Here is a 22,728-nt window from a genome sequence, read left to right as displayed (position 1 = left end):
TATATAATAGTTATCCTTTTTAACCGCTTCAAGTGGCTTCTAACAAGATGCAAGACTTGACCTATATAACAGATCTGGTAAATATGAATGATGGATGCAAAGCTTTTACACCACCATGATTCATAAGATGAAGCACTAAAAAAAATGAAAACATTCAATAATGGCACAGAGCCAGGCAACAAATTAAGTAGATTCATCGCTTCTGAAGAATTAAATCTAGAAGTCCTTTTGAAAATCTTCAAAACGGAGAACAACCTTCTCCTAACTAACGCAACTTGCCTTGTACAACATTTAAATTTTAAAAAGGCTAGAGTCCCTAGTTAATTGAGATCTGAAGCAGTGCTTCCACAAATGTCTGATTTATTTCAACGCATGCTGCGGTCACCGTTCAGTTAGGTGATGCATTTATTTGGCAGCAATCTCATTAACTATTTGTATTTCTAAATAAGAGTAGCAAATCAGCATGTAGTGATTAGATTCAACTGGCTTTATATGTAGCAGCAGTATCTGGTCAAGACATCTTGTAATGCAAGTAGATAAAAAAACCAACTGACTGAAAAGGAAAGCAATCTGAAATGATAATATCAGGAAGGACTAAAAGCTGGTTCACACAAAGCACAGTAACTATAAAGCTGTAATAATCATCACAGCTATAACAATAATGATACACATGAACAACGTTGTTGGAATCAATTTCAGGTGATAAGACAAATACAGCCAATCAGAATCCATCTGACTTTAACAAGCGCTTACATTTAAAGAAGCAGGCAACATAACTTCAGCGCTTGCTTAAAATATACAGAATGTTATCGATGCTAAAGTTATAAAGATCTCTTTCTTGGTGTGAATTTGCCTTAACTTAATCTATGACTTGCAGTAATTAGAATTCAACAATATTAATTGTTGAAGAAGCAAAAGAAATTGTATGCACGTACAATTTAATATAATAAGAACATATAAAATTAAATAGTTTAAAAAAAAGCTGAAGATGACAGTAAAACTCAACTAAACTACATTTTCCAGCCTGACATTGCAACATTACACCAACCAAAATTATGATTTTGGAACAGGGCTCTCTCTTTTCATCCAGCTAATGGCAGACAGTGTTTTAAGGAAACCTTCGTTTTTTTTAACTGAAATATTGTAACAGGCTTCTTCTTGCAATTCTGATACATTAGTTTGATTTTTCTTAATTTCTTAACATTTAGTGAAAACAGGTAGTTTGGGTAAATTACAGCTGATCTTACGGCAAGTCAATCTTACAAACACAGCCTATAAAGTGTTCAGAGGCTAAAGGAATAAAGGACACAAAAAATATAATTCTGTCATCATTTACTCATCTTCATGTCATTCAAAACATGACTTTTTCTTCTGTGAAACATTAAAAAAAATTGATTTTGAAAAAAGTCTGTTTTTTTTGGGGTCCATGAAATACAAATCAATAGTCACCAAAACTATGTGGTTCCCAATATTCTTCAAAATATTTTATTTATGAGCTCTGCCTAAAAAACAAAAACAAAAAAAACAATCAAACAAGTTTGGAACAACTTATTCATTTTTGGTGCACTGTTTAGAGAATCATATATTTCTTTAAACGCTTAAACTGAACAAATTCATTCTAAGAATGTTTCCAATACCAATAACATCTGGTAGATCCTGCTAGAGATGCAAAAAGAATTCTGCAGGATGACGTATTTATTCATATTTTAATGATATGAAAACAATTCTAGCACAATTTCTGATTTCTGGCGGCCTGCTTATCTTTTTTGAACGATAAAACAGTCAGTCAGAGGCAGAAAGCAAAAGTCCCTTATTGAATACTGAAAAAAAAGGAAACCCTCATGCTTGTACCTGAACTGATAAGAAAAAAAGATATATAAGAACCTGAACATGAAGAAAGATAAAAGCACACTGTGCTCAGTCATCACTCATAAGATGCTTTGTTAAATGGTTGAAGCTCGTGCCACTTCCAGGCAGTGTGATTTGATTTAATGTATCTTTACCCCAAATGCATCAATCTAATCACCTTATACAACAGAATATATCTGACTAGGGTTTAAACAGAAACAACTATGAACTAATTAGAACCGTGGTAAGATTTACACTATCGATCTAGCCTCAGATCTGTGCCTTATATCAAATGATCAATATGACTCTCGGTCTCCCCTCTTACCTCCTTCTCTGTCTCTCCCCCGGTGTGGATGGATGGCTTTTGCTCTGCCGTGGCCGGTGCTGTCCATGTGTTTGTTTTCTGGACTGTCTGATCGCCGCAGCATCTTGCACGGTGGAGTGGCGTCGTTACTGTCACGCATCTTCTCATGTCGGTGATCAGGGTGACTCTTGGATGAGTACTTAAGAGTCTGTCAAAACATGACATTCCTACATTGAACTCAATTACTCTCTAACATGCAATGTACATGAGAGCTGGTCTACAATGGCCATTAGCTACCTGAGCAGCTCATTTGTTTCCGGTATAAGATGGTATACCAGCTATTGAAGAGCTAGCAATCATCCAACATGTTTCAAAACACGACAATAATTCATAGCTTCATCACGTTTGTCATAATGCACTTTATATGTCATTGCAAAACTAAACTGAGCAGAGGAAAGCCTATAACCATTATTCAACGAGTCTTATATAAAATTAAACATATCTTAATAGTCTATATAATAATTAGACTCGTTTTATTAGGATTTGGTTGCACTCACTAGCAACCATCAAGTCGACTGTTTATAAACAACCTTCTATCACTAAATTCGCATTTACGTATACAACCGTTTCTTTACAGTAGCATAATTTAGACTTTAAATTATTGATTATAAACGTTATTCTGTTAGTAATTTCGAAGTAAATCGCTGTGGCACACAGGCCTGATGTAGCCGCTAGCAAGCTAACGTTAGCCTGTTAAAGTCGCTAGCGCTCTGAGCGCATTTAAAACCTCATAAATTCGACGGGCAGGCGATTTATGACAGCACAAATTTATGTTTGCAGTGCAATGTACATGTGTGTGTCATTTTAAGCCGAGCCTGGTCATAATAAGGCACTTTTCGCTGTGTTTTACGCACAGAGGCCTAAATTGCTTCAAAAGCCTGCACTAGATTTACCCCATTTTAATCTTATTTGTTTCAGATCTACCTGATAGGGCTGAGAATCCCTTCGGTCGGTGCACCTACAAAATAAAACAAGGAAAAAGAGACAGAGGAACAGTTAAAAACCACATTTACACATAGTGGAAGAAATTGCAACAGCTGAATCGGCTTCCTTAAGTTTCTACTTATTTTGGTTTGGCTAAAAATGGCGGATTGTCAAAGCGAAGAAGGAAAATCGGAGTATAAAATAGAGCTCTTTACCCATCGCCGAGTCTCGGTTGTTTCCTTGCATACATTACCATCAATGCCGTGTTAGTGTGTGTGAAGTAGATGTGAAAGACGGGCGACTTATTATGGATTTGGAGTGGGGTATCGACAACCCGATCGCGTATATTATTTCAATAGTTCTGGCTATTGGAGTCGCTCTTCGCCTCTGCTAGTCAGTAGAGCGCCCTCGGTCCATCTCCCACTCACACATACACCAAAACTCTGCCCCTATCTACAGAAGAGCGAAGCTCAGCCTTCCTCACACACCTCAATCCGGGTTATTCCGGGGCTCGCTTCGGCTCCACTCGGCTACTCTCGGGTCATTCCGGCCACGAAGTAGTGCATGAAGTAGGATTCTGTGTGTATGTTTGTATGTTTTGTTCATTTTAGAGTAAAGACACATTACTCACAGAAAAGTCTGATTTACGTTTCTCATTTCGAGTTTTACTCCAGCTTTTGAGAGATATTTCGTTTCACTGGCTTGAATTTAAACCCAATACTGACATCTACTGGACACGTTGAGCCAGTAACTGTCACTGAGATGAATGCAGAAAAGGTCCTGATGCAGTATGACTCACTGAAATAAGAAGTGAGTTTGGGGAATTCTGGGAAAAGATACTTGTGCGCGCACTTTTTGAATGGCCAAGTACCAGAGCACTGTTCAGTAAAACCTTAAGAATAATATCCTTATCTTCTGTTGATAGAGACTGAAAATGTTTTGTTTAAAAAAAAGGCATGGCAAAAGTCCCATGTTTTTGGTCATCTAACATAAAATGAAGTAATTAGGCATGAAAAGTAGTTAGTTTAAAACACATCAAATGTCTACAAGCAACAATTACAGCTGTGAGGATTTTTTTTTTCAGGGTTGTTTATGTCTCGATGAGTCTGTCCGTATTAGACTGGATTTTTGTCTGGTTTTCCATGCAAATTTTGTGCCAGCTCTGCCAAATGTGATGGAGAGTGTGGGTGGACAGGCATATGTATGCAGGTCAGACATATCAGTTGCATTAATATTTGAGTTATTCCAGATTTCAAACCCTGTCAAGTCAAGTCTCATTTATTTATAGCGCTTTATACAGCACAGATTGTTTCAAAGCAGCATACAGAGGTAAACACGAAACTAAGAATGAAAATTCAAGAAAGTCAATTATGAAATGACTTCAATTTCAGCTTTAAAGCAGCTCTACAGAATTGTCATTATTTAGTTCAGTTTAGGTTAATGTTGATTCAATATAGCTCAATAACTGTGTCAATGCTGAAGATAAAACATTCAGTTCAGCTATAAAGCAGCTTTAGAGAGGACAATAGTAGCATTATTCATCTTAAGTCAGTTCAATGTTGATTCAGTTTAGTTCAATGAAACCTTTTTCCTCAACACGTAAGTAACCCTATGGGTGGGACCTTCGGTTCATTAGCCACTATAGGGAAATAACGAGAAGAATAAGCATGCAGTAAACAGTAAACTGTTTGCACTACAAACCAGAGTGCTCATAATTAAGATAATACATTAAAAAAGATGGTAAGACACACCAATATGCAATAGCAAACAGCAAAACGAGCTGTTCTGTACAGGTAAAAATAGCTGGACGTGGATGAGACCAGAAGCCACACCCATAAAATTTATTAAGTAAGTAAAATTTATTTATATAGCACCTTTCACAGACAAGGAGGAGTCACAAAGTGCTTTTACATGGGAAGAAAAATGTGGATAAAGCAGCTCTGCAGAAGACAATAATATAATTATTCAGCTATTTAGGTCAATGTTGATTCAATTCAGTTCAATGTGTCTGTGTGGCAAAGATGTGCAATTAGAAATCACTATGCAGCTCTACAGAAGACAATAGTGTCATTATCCAGCTCGGTTCAGTTGTTTTATTCAGATTTGTTTGTTTATATATATGAATGTTAATTCATTCAAGCTTTTGCTTGAGTATTGGATCACTGTCCTATTGTACTGTGCTTTTAAAGGCCAAAGATCCTAACTAATACCTTCCAGAAGCTTTCATGCTTTGTTTCCTAAAGTGATTTTCTGATGTATATTTTTTTCTTTCTTTTTGGGATGGTTGTTTTTGTGTTCATAGAAAGGATTTGGAAAAGAAAATAAGAAAAAAAATTCTTATCTTTGTATTTGTAAGCTTTTAGAAAAATTCTGATTTCATTATGACAATTATTACAAATAATAATACGCTAAACAAAGCTATAAATTACACAAGAAATATCCACAAGCTTTTGTGCTCTGAAAGAACGTTTTACATGACCTCTCAGGTTTCAACGTCAGTGTTAGTTCATTTGTTGAAGACACTGTTTATTTTAACAATGGAAGCAGGTGAATCAGCACACTGATTGTCTGTGGCTTTTATCCTAGGAGCACAGTTGGTGCCTTTTTACATTTTCTAGAATCAGTTTCAGTCATTTATCAATAGTGCAGATGGAATAGGAATAGTTCACCCAAAGATGAAAATTTGCTGAAAGTTCTGAATAGCCTACAAAAACTTCAAGAGGTCATGGAAAAGTCATGCAAAATGAACTTATGTTAAACTTATGATTTAATATCCAGCATTTTATGGGGTTTGTTCACCAACGATAAACTGCAGTGAATGGGTGCCGTCACAGTAAAAGTAAACAAGTAAATCGAGTAAACAACTGAAATCTCCATCAACTAACGTCTTGTGAAGTGAACAGCTGCATGTTTGTAAGAAACAAATCAGTTTCTTTAAACCATCACTTCTCTCCAAAATACATGCATCCATAATAATATAATACCATAATAATATCCTCTCGCATTAAAATCCACTTACATATTTGGTTAGAAATGTCTAACCAACTGTTTTTGCTTGTGATTGTGAATGAAGAGTTCAGATGCAAAAGCCTCTAAGTGCCATCAGAAATATTTTCATTTATGTTGAGTTATTTCACTTTAATGGCAATAAAAAGAAACTATTAATTGCCATTAAAGTAAAATGACTGAACTTACACATGGGAGCCTGAGAAAATGCTCCTTTTAGAAGACAATTCAAACAGCAGAGGCTTTTGCATCTGAACTCCTCATATGGTGCTTGGTGTGCATAGTTCATTCCTGATTCAGATTAGATTCTTTTTTTCACCAAATAAAGCAATATTATGAATAGAGGACACATATTTTAAGGAAGCAAGAGTTTGAAGTACAAAAATGTTGTAATGATGATTTCATTTGTTAAAAACACACAGATTTTCAATTCACAAGATACTGATGGACTGGATTAATTTAGAATACACTCTTAAAAATAATGGCTTTAAAAGGTTCTTCACAGCGATGCCATAGAAGAACCATTTAGTCAAAGGTTCTTTAAAGAACTGTCGCTTTCTTACATTTTTTTAGTCTGAAGAATGTTAAAGGTTCTTTATGGAACCATTTGAAAAAAAAAAGGTTCTTCTATGGCGTTGTGAAGCATCTTGTACTTGTGGATTACTATGACGTTTGTATTAGCAATTTGGACACTCAGTCTGATGGCACCCATTCACTGCAGTGGATCCATTGGTGAACAATGCTAAATTTGTCAAATTCTCTTTTGATAAGGAAACAAACTCATCTACATATTGGATGGCCTAAAGATTGGTTAAATGTTTTTTTTTTTTTTTTTTTTATGTTTTCATGTTTATTACTTATGTCGGTCCAAATAGGACTTTCCTATGAATTATTCTTAGCACATATATAGCAGCAACACCCTTAGAAGAATCAATCATGCTAAACTGCACTGTTTACACTGTTAAAAAGTTTTACTAAGCCTTTGCTTATTATTTGCTTCGTATTGTTAATTGCAAGCAAATGTGACACTGGACCACAAAACCAGTCTTAAGTATATTTGTAGCAATAGCCAAAAATACATTGCATGGGTTAAAATGATCGAGTTTTCATTTATGCCAAAAATCATTAGGATATTAAGTAAAGGTCATGTTCTATGAAGATATTTAGTAAATTTCCTACCATAAATATATCAAAACTTAATTTTTGATTAGTAATATGCATCACTAAGAACTTAATTTGAACAACTTTAAAGGCGATTTTCTCAATATTTTGATTTTTTTTGCACCCTCAGATTCCAGATTTTCAAACAGTTGTATCTCGGCCAAATATTGTTCTATCCTAACAAACCATATCAATGGAAAGTTTTATTCAGCTTTCAGATGATATATAAATCTCAGTTTTAAAATATGGACCCTTATGCTGTTTTTTTGTTGTTGCTTGTTTTAATTTGATTTCAGTTCATGGTTGAACCTGAACTATATTATGAAGGACAAATAGAAAGGACCACTGACTAAACTTTGTCAAAAAGATCGTGTAGTTCTTAGTGGAAGAGTTTTCAATCTTTTATGTCGACCACGAGGGGGTGCTGTAGTAATAGTTCTTAATGTACTGTTGTTGCGTTGTTTCCTAATTACTGAAGTGTTAAATCGACATTGTGTATTATTAATGTTTGAGTGTTGGGCCCTGTACGCATGTCAGAATAAAGAGCAGATTTGGCTCACTGTCTTTTTTTTTTCAAGTAGCAAACAATTGCTTGTTTCTTTCTTTCTTTCGTTCTTTCTTGCTTTCTTTCTTTCTTACTATTGCCTATAAAATTTCAATAGCTCTTTGTTCTGAACAGATCAACTTATCATTTTTCAGTTTGTTGTGTAGAAACTGAACCTCAGTTGCAGCCATGAGGCATTGTCTGATTTCAAACTTGTCAAACCAGTCTGTGATATAAATTTCGTCACTGAAGAAAACCACTGAGTGAGTGAGACAACAAGGACTAGCGTGTCGAGACGTATCAAGTCAAGTTACTAGAGATAGATAGGTAAGATATTCAAACAGAAAAAAAACTGGCGGTCATGTGTTCTAGAACAGGAAAGACAGGTGTACTATCGTCTGAAGTCTGAGAGGGGAACCATTCATTAATTTCCAGAAGATTTTAACCACTTGAAAAGGACATTTTATTCAAAACAAGAATAAAAAGTCAATATAAATCATTATGATGTATTTACGTAGTCACAGTCTCCAGGTAGACCTCTTATAATAAAGCATCATTTCGTAGAATAAGGGCAGGTGTGGCATATGATTGATTATGTAACCGCCAATGGCCTTTTAGGATTACACTTTGATCCCGCCCTACTTTAGTTACCCGTCCAATCAAGAAAAAGATTACTTCCGCCCGCCTGCCTCGTTGAACGCAGATTGTACGAGGCGTTTTGCCTGGAAAGAAAAACACACTGGACGCGAAAACCTACTCAAAGCTTGGGATATTTCACTTAAAATTCTTCGTTTTTGCCTTTTGAAAGCAAAGTGGAGCCAACTTTTTCTCGGGAGTGACTTCCCAGGAACCCCAAGGCGTCTTGACTGGACTTCCCAAACACAATACACAGCCCGAGTAAGTAATAATAACAACTTATTTCACATCCGAGACCGCAACCAAAACATTTACCGCGTTGTTGATACATAAACATGACTAAAAATCTTAAATGTTTACTCTTTGGCGGCAGTGTCAAAATAAGTTCTTTTGAAAACTCGAGTATTGACTGCTTTCATTGTTTTTGCGTGTCCTGTTTTGCTCGAGCCAACGGTCGGGTGCACTTGACAGCGCGAGCTCTCCATGTCAAGTGCACCCGACCGTTGAACTAAACTGGACAGACAGACAAACAAACAATGAAACGAGCCTGCTATCCTTGATGCATGGAGGGGATCGTTTTTATTTAAGCAGAAAGTGTTGACGCGGAGCTTGACACTGACATCACCGGGTGGGTTCGCCCGGAGCTGAGCAACAGGGCAAACTCATCCGTCATTGTAAGTGCTCAACTGTTAGGGTTGGCTTGACATGCTCAATTAAATATAAAGGGGATGTGTATTAGATTGTTCATTTAATTTCAACCCAGTGCTGCTGCTTCTGGGGTGTCAGCCAGTGTCATGCAAGCCATGTGCTGTTTTCCGCTGTTTCTGCTAGAACTATATACGTCCTATATGCCTTTTTTGTTGTGAGACGTATGTGTTTGATAAACTGTTATGTAACGTAAGTTGTTACTTGTAATACGTCGACCCCTTGTGTCATAGTTTTATTTTTGTTTGTATTTTTTTTTTATAAATGCAATTATTTCATTAATTTTATAAATGTTTTTACATGTAATTCTCTCTTTTTAATTTATTTACATAAAAAAAATTACACACACACACACACACACACACACACACACACACACACACACACACACACACGTACATACATACACATGTGCTGTGTATATGTATTATGTATACATAGAAAATGCACATTTGCATGTATGTATTTAGGAAAAATGTTATGTTTATCTCAAAAATATTTATATTTAATGTAAAGTATATGAATATGAATATAAATATACATGTAAGTACATGAGTCAAAGTTACGTTAAGATGTCCACATCAAAAGAAATTTACAAAAGTGATTTTATGTCCATAGAAAGCACATTAAATGTAAGTAAAGTGTCTATTTTTAAGTTTTCAAATAGGTTTTTGGAGAATAAAATGTCAAAATGTGGTTGAAATAATGTTACATTGTCATTCAGTTTAACAAAATATTTCTGTAAAAAAAAAAACACAAAAAAAACATGCTTATTCTGACAGCATATTGCATTTTATATTTAAATGAGTAAAATAATTTTACTGACAAATGGGCAAAACCTAGGATAGTGGCAAATAAAAAAAAAAAATGTAGAATTACAACTAATTGTGACCCTGGACCACAAAACCAGTCTTAAGTCGCTGGGGTATGTTTGTAGCAATAGCCAAAAATACATTGCATGGGTGAAAATTATTGATTTTTCTTTTATGCCAAAAATCATTAGGAAATTAAGTAAAGATCATGTTCCATGAAGATTTTTTGTAAAATTCCTACTGTAAATGTATCAAAATGTAATTTTTGATTAGTAATATGCATTGTTAAGAACCTAATTTGGACAACTTTAAAGGTGATTTTCTCAGGATTTTGATTTTTTTGCACCCTCAGATTCCAGATTTTCAAATAGATGTATCTCGGCCAAATATTGTCCTATTCTAACAAATCATACATCAATAGAAAGCTTATTTACTGAGTTTTCATATTATATAAACATCTCGGTTTTGTAACATTTAACCTTATGACTGGTTTTGTGGTCCAGGGTCACGATTAGTATTTGGGGTGAATGTAATTCATCTTTTAATATGTCATTGATTTTTGTTGTAAATATGCCTGACAAGATTATTACACTGAAGGACATTTTAGTATAGGTGTCTTTTGTAAATGAGGGAAAAATGTATGATATTTATTTTTTGCTCAGAAAAACAAAAACAAAAATGCAATTAAATTAAACCGAAAACTTTTTCTTTTTTATTTATTTATTTATTTATTATTTTTTTAAACAACAGCAATTTAAAGCAGTGTTAAACTTATTGTTTTTATGCTTAAACCCTTTTTCGTATTTGACCAACATGTAAATATTTTCAAAATATATACTGCATGTTTGTGTTTATATATACATAATAAATATACACCGTATACACACATTATGTAAACATAATCGTTTGCTCTCACTAGTTTATTGCTTTAAGTTAAATTACATATTTTTATTTACTATTTTATTATTTACATTTTTTTTTTTTTTTTATGTATTTATTTTGCGTATCATACATTGCTATATTCCTGTTAGTGCTGTCAAATGATTAATCGTGATTAATCACATCCAAAATAAAAAGTTTTTGTTTACATAATATATGTGTGCTGTGTATATTTATTATATACAGTACAGACCAAAAGTTTGGACACACCTTCTCATTCAAAGAGTTTTCTTTATTTTCATGACAATGAAAATTGTAGATTCACACTGAAGGCATCAAAACTATGAATTAACACATGTTGAATTATATTGCATTCTATAAAATATTTAATTCTATCTATCTATATATATATATATATATATATATATATATATGTATGTATGTATGTGTGTGTACATATGTATATATATGTATACATGTAAATATTTTCAAAATATACTGTGTGTGTGTATTTATATATACATAATAAATATACACACACATTATGTAAACAAACTTTTATTTTAGATGCAAATAATCGTTTCATAACACTAGTTTATTGCTTTATTGTTGTTTTGCATTCAATAAAAATGTTAAATAGTTTTAGTTAAATTACTTATTTTGTATTTATTTATATGTATTTATTTTATAGTTAATTTTTTTTACATTTAATTCTCTCTCCCTTGTTTAATTTATTTAATAGAACACCAAACATTACGCACGCATATGTATTTGTGTATGTGTGTAAATTTCTTTATTTTGCAATTATTTAAAAAAGTTAAATTTAAGTTAAATTACATATTTTTAATTTATTTTGAATTATTTACATTTATTTATTGTTTTATTTTTATATATTTATCTTGCATATCATATTAACACGTTCCTGTTAGTGCTGTCAAATGATTAATCACGATTGATCGCATCCAAAATAAAAGTTTTTGTTTACATAATATATGTGTGTGTGTACTGTGTATATTTATTAAGTATATATAAATACACACACATGCATGTATATATTCAAGAAAAAATTTATACTTATACATTAAATGTATTTATATATAATATAAATTATATGAATGTGAATATATACATGCAAATATTTTCAAAATATATACTGTATTTGTGTGTATTTATATGTACATAATAAATATATACAGTACACACGCATATCATGCAAACAAAAACTTATATTTTGGATGCCCAGCACTAATTCCTATATAATAAAAATACATTTTATATTCAAATAAAATTAAATGTTTTAGTCCACATTGCAATTATGTGCACATGGTTAGTATTAGACATGCTGTTGTCTGTAACATTTCTTAACCCTAGTTGATAAGGCCTCTTGGAAAAAGTCTCTTGGCAAAACCGAGAAACGATGCAAACCAGAATAAACTTTATTATGCATTTCATGGCGTGTTTTCATAACTTGGCCTTGAGGCTCTGATAGGTTCAGCCCTCTGGGATCTTCCTTAGCAACAGCCCGCTGAAATGTAAAAGCAGAAAAGGTAGTGATAGCTTATCCTCTGACCCCGAGCAGATGTGATCTAGTGAAATCATAAAGTATTCAAGTAATGAAATAACTATGAATGCACTCTAACCTTTGTTCAAATAGGTACTGAGAGTTTTCGCAGTCCTGCTGCCCTGTGGGAAACGATGGAGACAGTGGTTTGTTTGAGACTTGCGATCAGCTGTGTCAGATATCACTGCTCAGAAGTGCCCTGTCTGCACTCTCTCTGACTCCCCTCTTCTTGACCTCTTTACACACACACACACACACACACACACACACACACACACACACACTCTCACTCGTCGTATGACAGTGTCAGTTGACAGGCTGACGTTACAATCCATGTTCTGATCGTTCCCACTTTTGACGGCTGTAACCTTTTAGAGTGCAAGTAATTAAACACAAGAGAGGGAACCCAATGGCTTATGTGTTACTTTAACTAAAGTCCTCTTTTCTGAGATTAGCATGCAGAGAATTCCCTACATCCCTTTGAATTATGTGTCTAATATGTACTGACAGTAGGGAATGTATTCTTTGGATGTTCTGCGGGATTAGTTACAGTTGAAGTCAAACGTTTACATACACCTTGCAGAATCTGCAAAATGTTAATTATTTAACCAAAATAAATGGGTTTGTACAAAATGCATGTTATTTTTTTATTTAGTACTGACCTGAATAAGATATTTCACATAAAAGACAAGACATATAGTCAACAAGAGAAAATAATAGTTGAATTTATAAAAATGACCCTGTTTAAAAGTTTACATACACTTTTTTTTATGTTTGTTTAATGATTGTTGTTCATGAGTCCCTTGTTTGTCCTGAACAGTTAAACTGCCCGCTGTTCTTCAGAAAAGTCCTTCAGGTCCCACAGATTCTTTGGTTTTCAGCATTTTGTGTATGTGAACCCTTTCCAACAATGACTTTTGATTTTGAGATCTATCTTTTCACACTGAGGACAACTGAGGGACTCTTACGCACCTATTACAAGCAAACAGAAGAGAGCGTTGAACAAAATTTCGCTGCCCTGCACTGGGTTTATGATAGACATGAACTCCAATATAGTTGCATGTAATATGGGAATATTGGATTGGATTTTAATTCTTTTTGCAGAGATTTACTTTAGTGTTTAGTTTAAAAATGCAACATACATAACCATTCAGATAGGAATCCTATTATTCAATATGCAAGGAATGACCAAGTGTAAATGCCTTCACACTGTTTCAAATATGTTTTGCTATCAGTAACATACTGTGTGTTTGACAAAGAGCTCTGATGAATACTACACTAAAAAAAAAAAAATGCAAGGAGCATCGAGAGAACAAAGAAGGCATTTACTGTTAAAATAAGGCTTGAAATGTTTTTGAACAAGTTACGAAACATGATACACCCTCATGCACAGTTTGATAACCATGTGGCTCTTCAACTTTTAAAAGCAGAGCATAAACAACAGCACTAGCTAATTCAGTGAGGTTGTCTGACAACTAACTCTGTGTAAAATAAAAGATGAGAAGCAGAGGAAGGATTGCATATTACTGCAGTAAATGTTGCTGGCAGAAGTCTTGGTAGTAGCAAGTTTCATTGGTCTTGTAACGTGTGTGTGTGTGTGTGTGTGTAGGGAGTCAGTGGTAGAACAGGTGTCTAATGTCTGGGTGTTAGCTGGCCCAGTGTGTGGCCCGGCGTTACTGGCATTCCAGTGCTGTTGTTTCTGTAGCGGTGAGGTCGAAGCTGAGGGAAGAGAGGTCTTGGAATGTGATATGAGAAATTTTGGGCTACAGTAATACATGTTCCTGGAAAACTAAGAAATATCAAAGCTAGAAAAACCTTTAAATGTGGGTCTTTTAAAACATAGAAATGTTTATTGTCAATATTTAATATGCAGTATCATAACAATATATATATATATTTTTTAAACATATTCTATTCTTAACTTCTTCATACTTATTCCAAGCTTTTGAATGGTATAGTATATAATGCTACAATTAGCAATTTTTATTTCAGGTAAATGCTGATCTTGGGATCTTTCTATTCATCAAAGAATCCTGAAAAAATGTACTCAACTGTTGTAAATGTTGATGATGATAATGATAAATAATAAAATGTTTCTTGAACGGCAAATCAGCATATTAGAATGATTTCTGAAGGATCATGTGACACTGAAGACTGGTGTATTGGTGCTGAAAATTTAGCTTTGATCACAGGAAAACATTACATTTTAAAATATTTTTAGATAGAAAGCAGTAAATAGGAGAAATATTTCACAATATTTCTGAGTTGGCTGTATTTCGGATCAAATAAATCCAGGCTTAGTGAGCAAAAGAGAAGTCTTTAAAAACATTTTAACAGTGTATGTATGCAGTAAATTAGCTGTGTTATATATATATATATATATATATATATATATATTATTATTATTTTTTATTTGTATATGCACTACAATTAGATGCCAACTCATGCTTTTATTCCTGTGCCTGAAAAATGTTATTGTCCAATTCTCTGAATTTTTGTGTTTTATTAAAGGAAGTTTTAAATATAAATGCGGTGGCCTTGGTTCCCTATCATTAACTGAGGGGGAAGTAAGTGAGCAGTTCAGTCATTTAAAAGAATGTGGTGTGAATGTCATACTCAGCAGAGTACTGTTAGCCGTAATACATTTGTCATCATTATATCTTGCAGTGTGTCAAAACTCAGGTGTTCATTTCTCTGTTGCTTTTAGACCATACAGCATCTGAATCAGTAGTTCAGTTCTGCTGACATGTACATTATACCACGGATCTGCTGCGTATTCCCCATCTGGCCTGTGTCTGTTATTCATTGTACACGAATACTTACAGATCAGAAAATGTTGCACTGCCATTGCTGTTTAACAGCCATTTCAGATCGATCAATGTCAGCTCAAACTCACTTTGGGAGCAAGAAAATAGTGGCAGCATGCATACAAAATTCACCTCTTTTAAGGTCATCACTACGACTTGACTTGGGATATGTACTTCTGTACTGAAGACCAGTCGTGTCTCTGCCTCTTTAGCACTTCCTGTGAAACCTGAGCCCAGGCAGGTTGTAAAGAAGGTTCTTTTTGAGACATGGAGGCTGATACAACTCATACATCCCATAAGATCTTGAAAAGGAAAGCATTATATTGTGATGCCTTTGATACCACTTTCTAGTCGTTTTCAAGTTCAAGATTTCTTTCTGCTTTTGGAGAGTTTAGTGTGTGGGGATGTGCTTGTGTTACACTGGCGGAGATCTCGAATGTGGTTGTATCCGAGTTTGTTTTATTGATGAGAGTTTTCCCAAGGACTGGTTCATGCATCATAACTAACCTCCTCTCTGCTCAGCACTACTTTTAATAATTTAGTGATACCATGGTGAAGAATGGATGAAACAAGATTAAAATAACCCAGTTACTCTGTAAACCTGCATTTGTGTGTTTAAGAGGGCCTAAAGAAATAGTTCACCCAAAAAAACAAAAATTCTGTCGTCATTTACTCATCTTCATGTCATTCCAAAAAGATATTTTGAGAAATGTCTAACTGTTTTTGTCCAATTTAAAAATTCTACCCCCGGTTTCAAAGACAAGGCTTAACGGAGTAGTTTACTTCCAGAACAAAAATTTACAGATAATTTACTCACCCCCTTGTCATCCAAGATGTTCATGTTCATGTCTTTCTTTCTTTAGTCTATAAAAAATTATGTTTCATGAGAAAAGCATCTTCATATAGTGGACTTCAGTGGTGCCCCCAAGTGCAGTTTAAATGCAGCTTTAAATGGCTCTAAATGATTTCTGAAACAAATAGTTTTTTTTCGTTTTAAGACACTTGGGTATGTCGAAAAACTCCCATTTCGTTTTCTTCCCCTACTTCAAAATTGTCCTACATCGCTGCAGAAGTACTGACCCAGTGTTTACAAAGTGAACATAGAAAGAAGATCAAGTGCTCTTTACAAAAAAAAGCTAAAACAGCGATGTAGAACAATTTTGAAATTCAAGAAGAACACTGGATGGGAGTTTTTCGACATACCCTAACTGTATTAACCCGGATTACACAGACTACGCATGCGCATCGCAAAGACGAGATGAGCATTTGAGGTTAGAAAGTATATATTGTAAATAAATTAAAAATAACGAATTGTTTCGCTAGAGAAGACCCTTCTTCCTCGGCTGGGATCATTTAGAGCCCTTTGAAGCTGCGTTTTAACTGCATTTTAGAAGTTCAAACTTGGGGACTCCATACATATCCATTATATGGAGAGAAATCCTGAAATGTTTTCCTCAAATAACAATTTCTTTATGACTGAAGAAAGAAAGACATGAACGTCTTGGATGACAAGGGGGTGAGTACATTATCTGTAAAGTTTTGTTATGAAAGTGAAATTATTCTTTAAGCCTAGTCCTAGACTAAAATGTAAGTCTGAGCAGTTTTAATTGACAGAAACTTGTACTGTCTGATCTTAAAATATATCAGTGCTAGGGCTGGGCAATTTGGCTTAGAATCAAAATCTCGATTAATTGAACATTTTAACCCGATTACGATTAATGAACGATTATTTTATTTATTAATAAAAATATATTTAATTATATTTATATAATAATTATTTTTTTTGCCCTCATAGTTCACTGACAAGTTTTGTACAGTAAATATGTTCACATATTACAAGCGAGAGATTTTTGGATGAAGGGTGCATTACTTGATTTTAAAATAATTGAAGGAAACACACTATACGATCTATGATTATTTATTGAACATCAGTGTTGAACAACTGAAATTAAAGCAAGCATTGCTTAAAACGAAAAGTCACATTTTTCTTAAATTAGTGAAAATAAATAACTTGCACTATTGGAAACAAAATAAATAATTTTCAATGTTTTTCATATTAAAAGTAGAAAATAAGCAGTATCTCCTCTAAATAAAATTACCCTTGTATATCCTGTAAATACTTTTTACTGTATAAATACTGTTTAAGCTCTCCATCGACATGTCGGCGGAATAACGTAATGGAGCGCTTGTGTTTTTTAAAGGGAAAGTAATTGAAATAATCTTCCTGGAAAAATTGTAACGATTATAGGTTCTGAATGTCGATTTCGATTATTTTTCGATTAATCGCCCAGCCCTAATCAGTGCCATTGTTTTGTCTCAAGATGCACACCTGTAGTGTTTTTTTCTAAGGCATGTTTATAAAAATTACTTAAATGACTTAATTAAACTGTGACTTAATCCTGGTTTAGGCACCGTCTTTGAAACCGAGCCTTAATTTATTTATTTAATTAAACCTTTTAAATTGCCAACATTTGTTGTCATTGTCATTTATTGCCAACATTTATTCTGGTTATTTGATTTTCAACTTAAAAAGAAATAAAGAGAAATTAGAAACTTTAAGAAAAAGAAAATCAGAAATTTAGCTGCAATTTTTCTTTTCATTAATAAAAAAAATTTGTTTATGCTTTAATATTTGTTTCGCATGGTTGGGCGGTCCTGAAACGCCCCTTTTCAACACATTCTGTCTTCTGCCTGTCCCATCACGCAGAATAAGAGTTTATCTGATGTACCACTTTGCAAATTAGTCATAATAAAGTTTCTTTATCCTGTTTGGTTGTTGCATATATTTCTTGCAAATATACGTTTCTTATAGAGCGCAACAACACGGCACTTCTCGAGTCGGTGGAGGCGCCGATGCAATCCCTTGCATTGTTTCCTGATATCAGTGAAAAGAACCAAGGTGAAGTCCAGTGTTTCCCGTCTGAGCTTATTATTTGTAGTGTGGTTACACCTATGTGCAGCTCAGCCTATTCATAATGTAATTATCCATGTGAGACACGCAAACGTGTAAACGCCCACATAAATAAAGCAGCAAGATTCATCAAGTTCTTCTTTTAATCTTTTTGGAATAATTCACACTGAGAAATAAGCCTTTAATTTACCTCAGGACTCTGAGTAAATCAATTCTTACAATTTTCTAAATTAAAATTAGCCCATGATTTTCTCACCCTCAGGGCATCCTAAGTGTATATGACTTTCTTCTTTCAGACGAATCCAATCAGAGATCCATTAAAAATGATCCTGGCTCCTCCAATCTTTATAATGACAGTGAGCAGGTGTTTCTCTTCAACAATCCAAAAGAAGTTCAATAAAGTGCATTCACCATAATAAAAAGTGCTCCACACGGCTCCGGAGAGTGTATGAAGGCCTCCTGTAGCGAATCAAAGCATTTTTGTAAGAAAGAAAATCCGTATTTAAAACGTAGTAATCACTTTTATCTAGCTTGCGCTAACTGTTGTACACTGAAGGATGATTTTTAATGCAACTCTGATTGGATTTGACTGAAGAAAGTCATATACACTTAGGATGTTTTGAGGGTGAGTAAATCATGTGCTTATTTTAATTTTTGGGTAAACTAACCCTTTAATGTTTTCTTTTACGTAAACTTGCACTCAGGGTCTTTTTGCCACACCTGTCGATGGCTGTTGATGTGAGAATTTACCATTTTATTATTTTTTTTTACCGGCCATTAAACTATTTTTTCAAAAACAGGCTTTTACTTTAATTATATGCATTTATAGTATAGTTACAAAATTTGTGTCAATCCATGTTCATATTTAGCGCAAACAATGAGCTGTCACTTTAATTCACCGCGTCCAGCCCAGCAAAAATAAACTCGTTGCGGAAACTATCGCTGTACTGCAGACGCAACGCTCCTGGAACGCACTGCCAGACTGCAATCGTGTGCAGTGTGAAAGCTCAAATCTGAGAACATGAGAGCGGAAAATGGTTCTGTAATTAATAGTAAATACTGCTCCATCCGAAGGCCAGACAGTGCTTTTGAGCTGAACTTGCCTACCCCTGCTCTGGGTGTCCAAACTTGTTCCTGGAGGGTCTCTGGCCCTGTCCCAAATTACACCCTAAACCTTTGCTATCTTCCTTCACACTTTCGTGATTGTAATGCTGCTTTGACTTTCGGGTAGAAGTCTGATTTGGAGCTTACCTCAGTGCAGACTAAGCAGAATTGCTCATCGGGGGAGCATAGTGGCTACAAAGGAGGTGCTTGAAAGCACCTTTCTAAAAGCTAAAATGATTAATGGGACACCCTACGGTCTCGTGGAACAGATACACACACGTGGCTGCCATTGTAAGTCTGCAAGAGCGCAAGTGCACAAAAAGTGTGCCATTTGGGACAGAGCCACTATCCTGCAGAGTTTAGCTTCAACCCTAATTAAACACACCTGAATCAAGCTAACCATTCTTCAGACTCAATAGTAACTTCCAAGTAAGTGTGTTGAGCTAAACTCTGCAGGAGGTTGGTCTGTTAGGAGCATGTTTGGAGAACCCTGCTCTAGATCTAAAATAAATTAAAATGATGTTGTTTTAACTCAAGGCTTGTGTGTGTGTGGCCTTAAGGTAGGGGTGGGCGATACACCGGTGTCATAGTCAGCACCGGTGTGACATTGTGCCACGACATGGATTTTCTAATACCGTAATAAATCAATTATGTGCCTGCAATTACATCAATAATAGCTAATTCTAAATAATAAGGCATTACATTTTCTTCAAACGTTCAGTTGTGGTCTGAATACCTGTCCTTATACTATGTATCTTGTTGTAAATAAAAAAGTTAAACATATTCGTATCAGCTTTGCAGGTGGTAGGTAAAAGGGGAGTGGCCATTAAACGACAGGTGAAACACCGTGAAAAAAGGTCGTGCCTGTAGCCTATACCAGGGGCGGAGTGGCAATCAATCGGGACGACCGGGACTTTTCCCGGCGGCCGGCCAAAGGATTTACACCCCGGATCACAAACTGAGCGGGCGCGAGGCGAACGCGACCGGCCTGTTTACTTTTACTTTCGATTTTGCGATAACGCACACTCTGTGTAAAGGGAGCAGTACATCTTATAACGTTAATAGATATTTGTCAGTGAGTACAAGATTGCAGCAAATCCTCCAGTCTATGTTTGTAATCTCTCTTTACTTTCGACCCGTGATCATTCAAATCTAAAGGTACACTGAGTCCGATTTTTTTTTTTTTTTTTTTTAGTTTTCTTATATTCGCCATCCTTATCAAAATGCTTATTATGGATGCGAAAATGCAGAAAATCAAACACGATCTGATTTTTTTTTTTTTTTATGACCGACGAAAGTTTCAGAGGCAGTGTGTAAACTCGATTAACATAACCTGTATTTTTTTTTAACGTGCAAAAATCTCGGACGAAAATTTCGTACTCGTGTGCAATGACTTTATTAACTCCAGCAGCTCGTGTTGGATGCAGGGTTGCGAAGTCCGCGTTTTTCCCCACAGAATTGGTCTACTAACTGTTGCCATGGGTTGATTTCCCCCAGTTATTTAAAGGTTTTAAATATTGCAGAAATTAAATTTCAATAAAAAATAAATTTTGTTTTGTTGTACACTGTTAAGTGAGATCTTTAGGTTTTTTGCAAAATTAATATGTTAAGAATGCATACTCTCCCATGTCTCTTTTTGATAAGGATACCTACCATTTACTTATTATATTATAAAAATATTAACTTTATTCACATACTGAAGGGACAGGACAGGCTACTCCTCCCAAAATGTATCAAAAAAAGTAATACCGTGATATTATACCGTCACCGTTCAAAAGATGAAAAATACCGTGATATTAATTTTAGGTCATATCGCCCACCCCTACCTTAAGGCCTTAAAGTCAGTGTAAAGTCAATTCTGAGAATTGTTTCTAAACACTTTATAAATGTTAGACTGGCTGTAATGTGATTTGGTTATTAAGGGACACTGCAGGCACGATCTTCTGGTGAGACGCGGCAATTCAATCGGCGCGCGACTCTCACAGTGCATTATGGGTTATCTCTAGCCGCTGAGTGTACATTAGTTGTAAGTCCGCAAGTGCACATGAGATGTGCCATTTGGGACAGGGCCACATTAATTCGCTACAGAAGGCCTTTATTCACCTCCTGGAGCCTTGGGAGGCACTTTTTTAGGGCCCGAGCCCAAAAGGGCGAAGGCCCTATTGTTCTTCTAAGGGTTCTTATTTTTTTATTTTATTTTTTTTCAACCTTCCGGGCACTTATGGGGGCCTTAACATGCTCAAAAACTCTGCACACACGGGCGTGGTTCAGGGCCTCTACAGCGCCCCCTGGAATACAGTTTGAAAATTTGATGTACTGCGCACACATACTTACACGTACTCATATGAAACTCGGTACACATATAGATCTCACTGAGCTAAACAACTTTTGTACTCTGTCATAGGCTCCACCCAACAGGAAGTGAGATATTTAGGGCAGTGTAAAAAGTGCATGCTCTGGAATTTAATGTACTCCTCCCAGGATTTCCATGGGATTGTCACCAAACTCGGTCAGCATGATCTCAAGGCATTGGGGATGCTAAATTGCGAGGGGATTTTTGATATCTCGAACGGTTTGGCCGTGGCAAGGCGACAAATAATGGCGAGAAATGAGAAACAGGAAGTGTCTAATAACTGTTGCACACATTGCCTGATTCTGATGAAACTTCATCAGTTTGTTCGTTGTATGATGCCGATTACATAAACGTGACTATTATAAGTCAAAGTTATAGCGCCACCAACTGGCAGCAGGAAGTGTGTCATTTTCAAAATGCTTTGAAATCAGCTTCTTAATTTTACTCGATTTTCTTCAAACTTCATCAAAATAATGTCAAAACATGGCCGATGAGAATATGTAAAGGGGTCGATGATAAATCAAATGCTGTTGCCATGGCAATGTGTCAAACTTTAAAATTAGATTCCTGTCTTTTCGAGGCAGATAACATGCTTAGAATTTCATGAAACTCAACACACACATCAATATTAATGATAGTTAGACACTGGCTAAGGGTCATAAATGGGTGTGGAGCAGGCACTCTATAGCGCCATCTTTTGACAAAAGTTGGGGGGTTAGTTTTTCCTACTTTCTAAATCAAACCCATTAGCTACAACCAACAGGAAGCTGGCTATTTTGATTTGAATGTGGATTTTTGGAAAAATCAGGCTGTAAACAAATTTATACTCCTACTAAGAACAACAAGCTGTTCACACCAGACTTTTTTAACATGAAGAGAAGATTCTGAAGATGCTAAATTGCGAGCGGATTTGGGATATCTTGAACGGAGTTGACGTGGTGATTTTTTAAAGATATAGTAAAAAAGATAACCATGATTTTTTTTTTATATCTTTAAAGTGCAGCATCCAAACTCTTTAAAACTTTTTTCACACAGACGTCTAATCATTCTGAGAAAGTGCTGTTAATATCAATTTTATACAAGCTTCTATGAATTAAAGAAAATTAAAAAAAG

General features: G+C 35.0%; 2 protein-coding genes across 2 annotated transcripts in view; one reads left to right on the top strand and one right to left on the bottom strand.

The window, feature by feature from the left end:
* Nucleotides 1–3,571, bottom strand: part of waca (WW domain containing adaptor with coiled-coil a) — a 38,673-nt gene extending 35,102 nt beyond the window's left edge. Inside the window, exons 1-3 of the mRNA XM_073828242.1 lie at nucleotides 3,352–3,571; nucleotides 3,137–3,170; nucleotides 2,174–2,360 (exon numbers count right to left, since the gene is read on the bottom strand). Of these exons, the coding sequence (XP_073684343.1) occupies nucleotides 2,174–2,360; nucleotides 3,137–3,170; nucleotides 3,352–3,392 (262 nt within the window). The 5' untranslated portion in view covers nucleotides 3,393–3,571. The remainder of the gene's footprint in view (nucleotides 1–2,173; nucleotides 2,361–3,136; nucleotides 3,171–3,351) is intronic.
* A 4,984-nt stretch (nucleotides 3,572–8,555) lies between these two features.
* mpp7a (MAGUK p55 scaffold protein 7a) overlaps nucleotides 8,556–22,728 on the top strand; it is a 164,846-nt gene continuing 150,673 nt past the window's right edge. The window contains exon 1 of the mRNA XM_073827878.1: nucleotides 8,556–8,744. The gene's annotated coding sequence lies outside the window, so the exon portion shown is untranslated. The remainder of the gene's footprint in view (nucleotides 8,745–22,728) is intronic.

The sequence above is a fragment of the Garra rufa genome, chromosome 22, assembly GCF_049309525.1.
Source record: "Garra rufa chromosome 22, GarRuf1.0, whole genome shotgun sequence".
In the NCBI taxonomy this organism is placed as follows: Eukaryota; Metazoa; Chordata; class Actinopteri; order Cypriniformes; family Cyprinidae; genus Garra; species Garra rufa.
The sequence above is the reverse complement of the archived record's forward strand: the minus strand, read 5'-3'. Positions and strand labels throughout refer to the sequence as shown.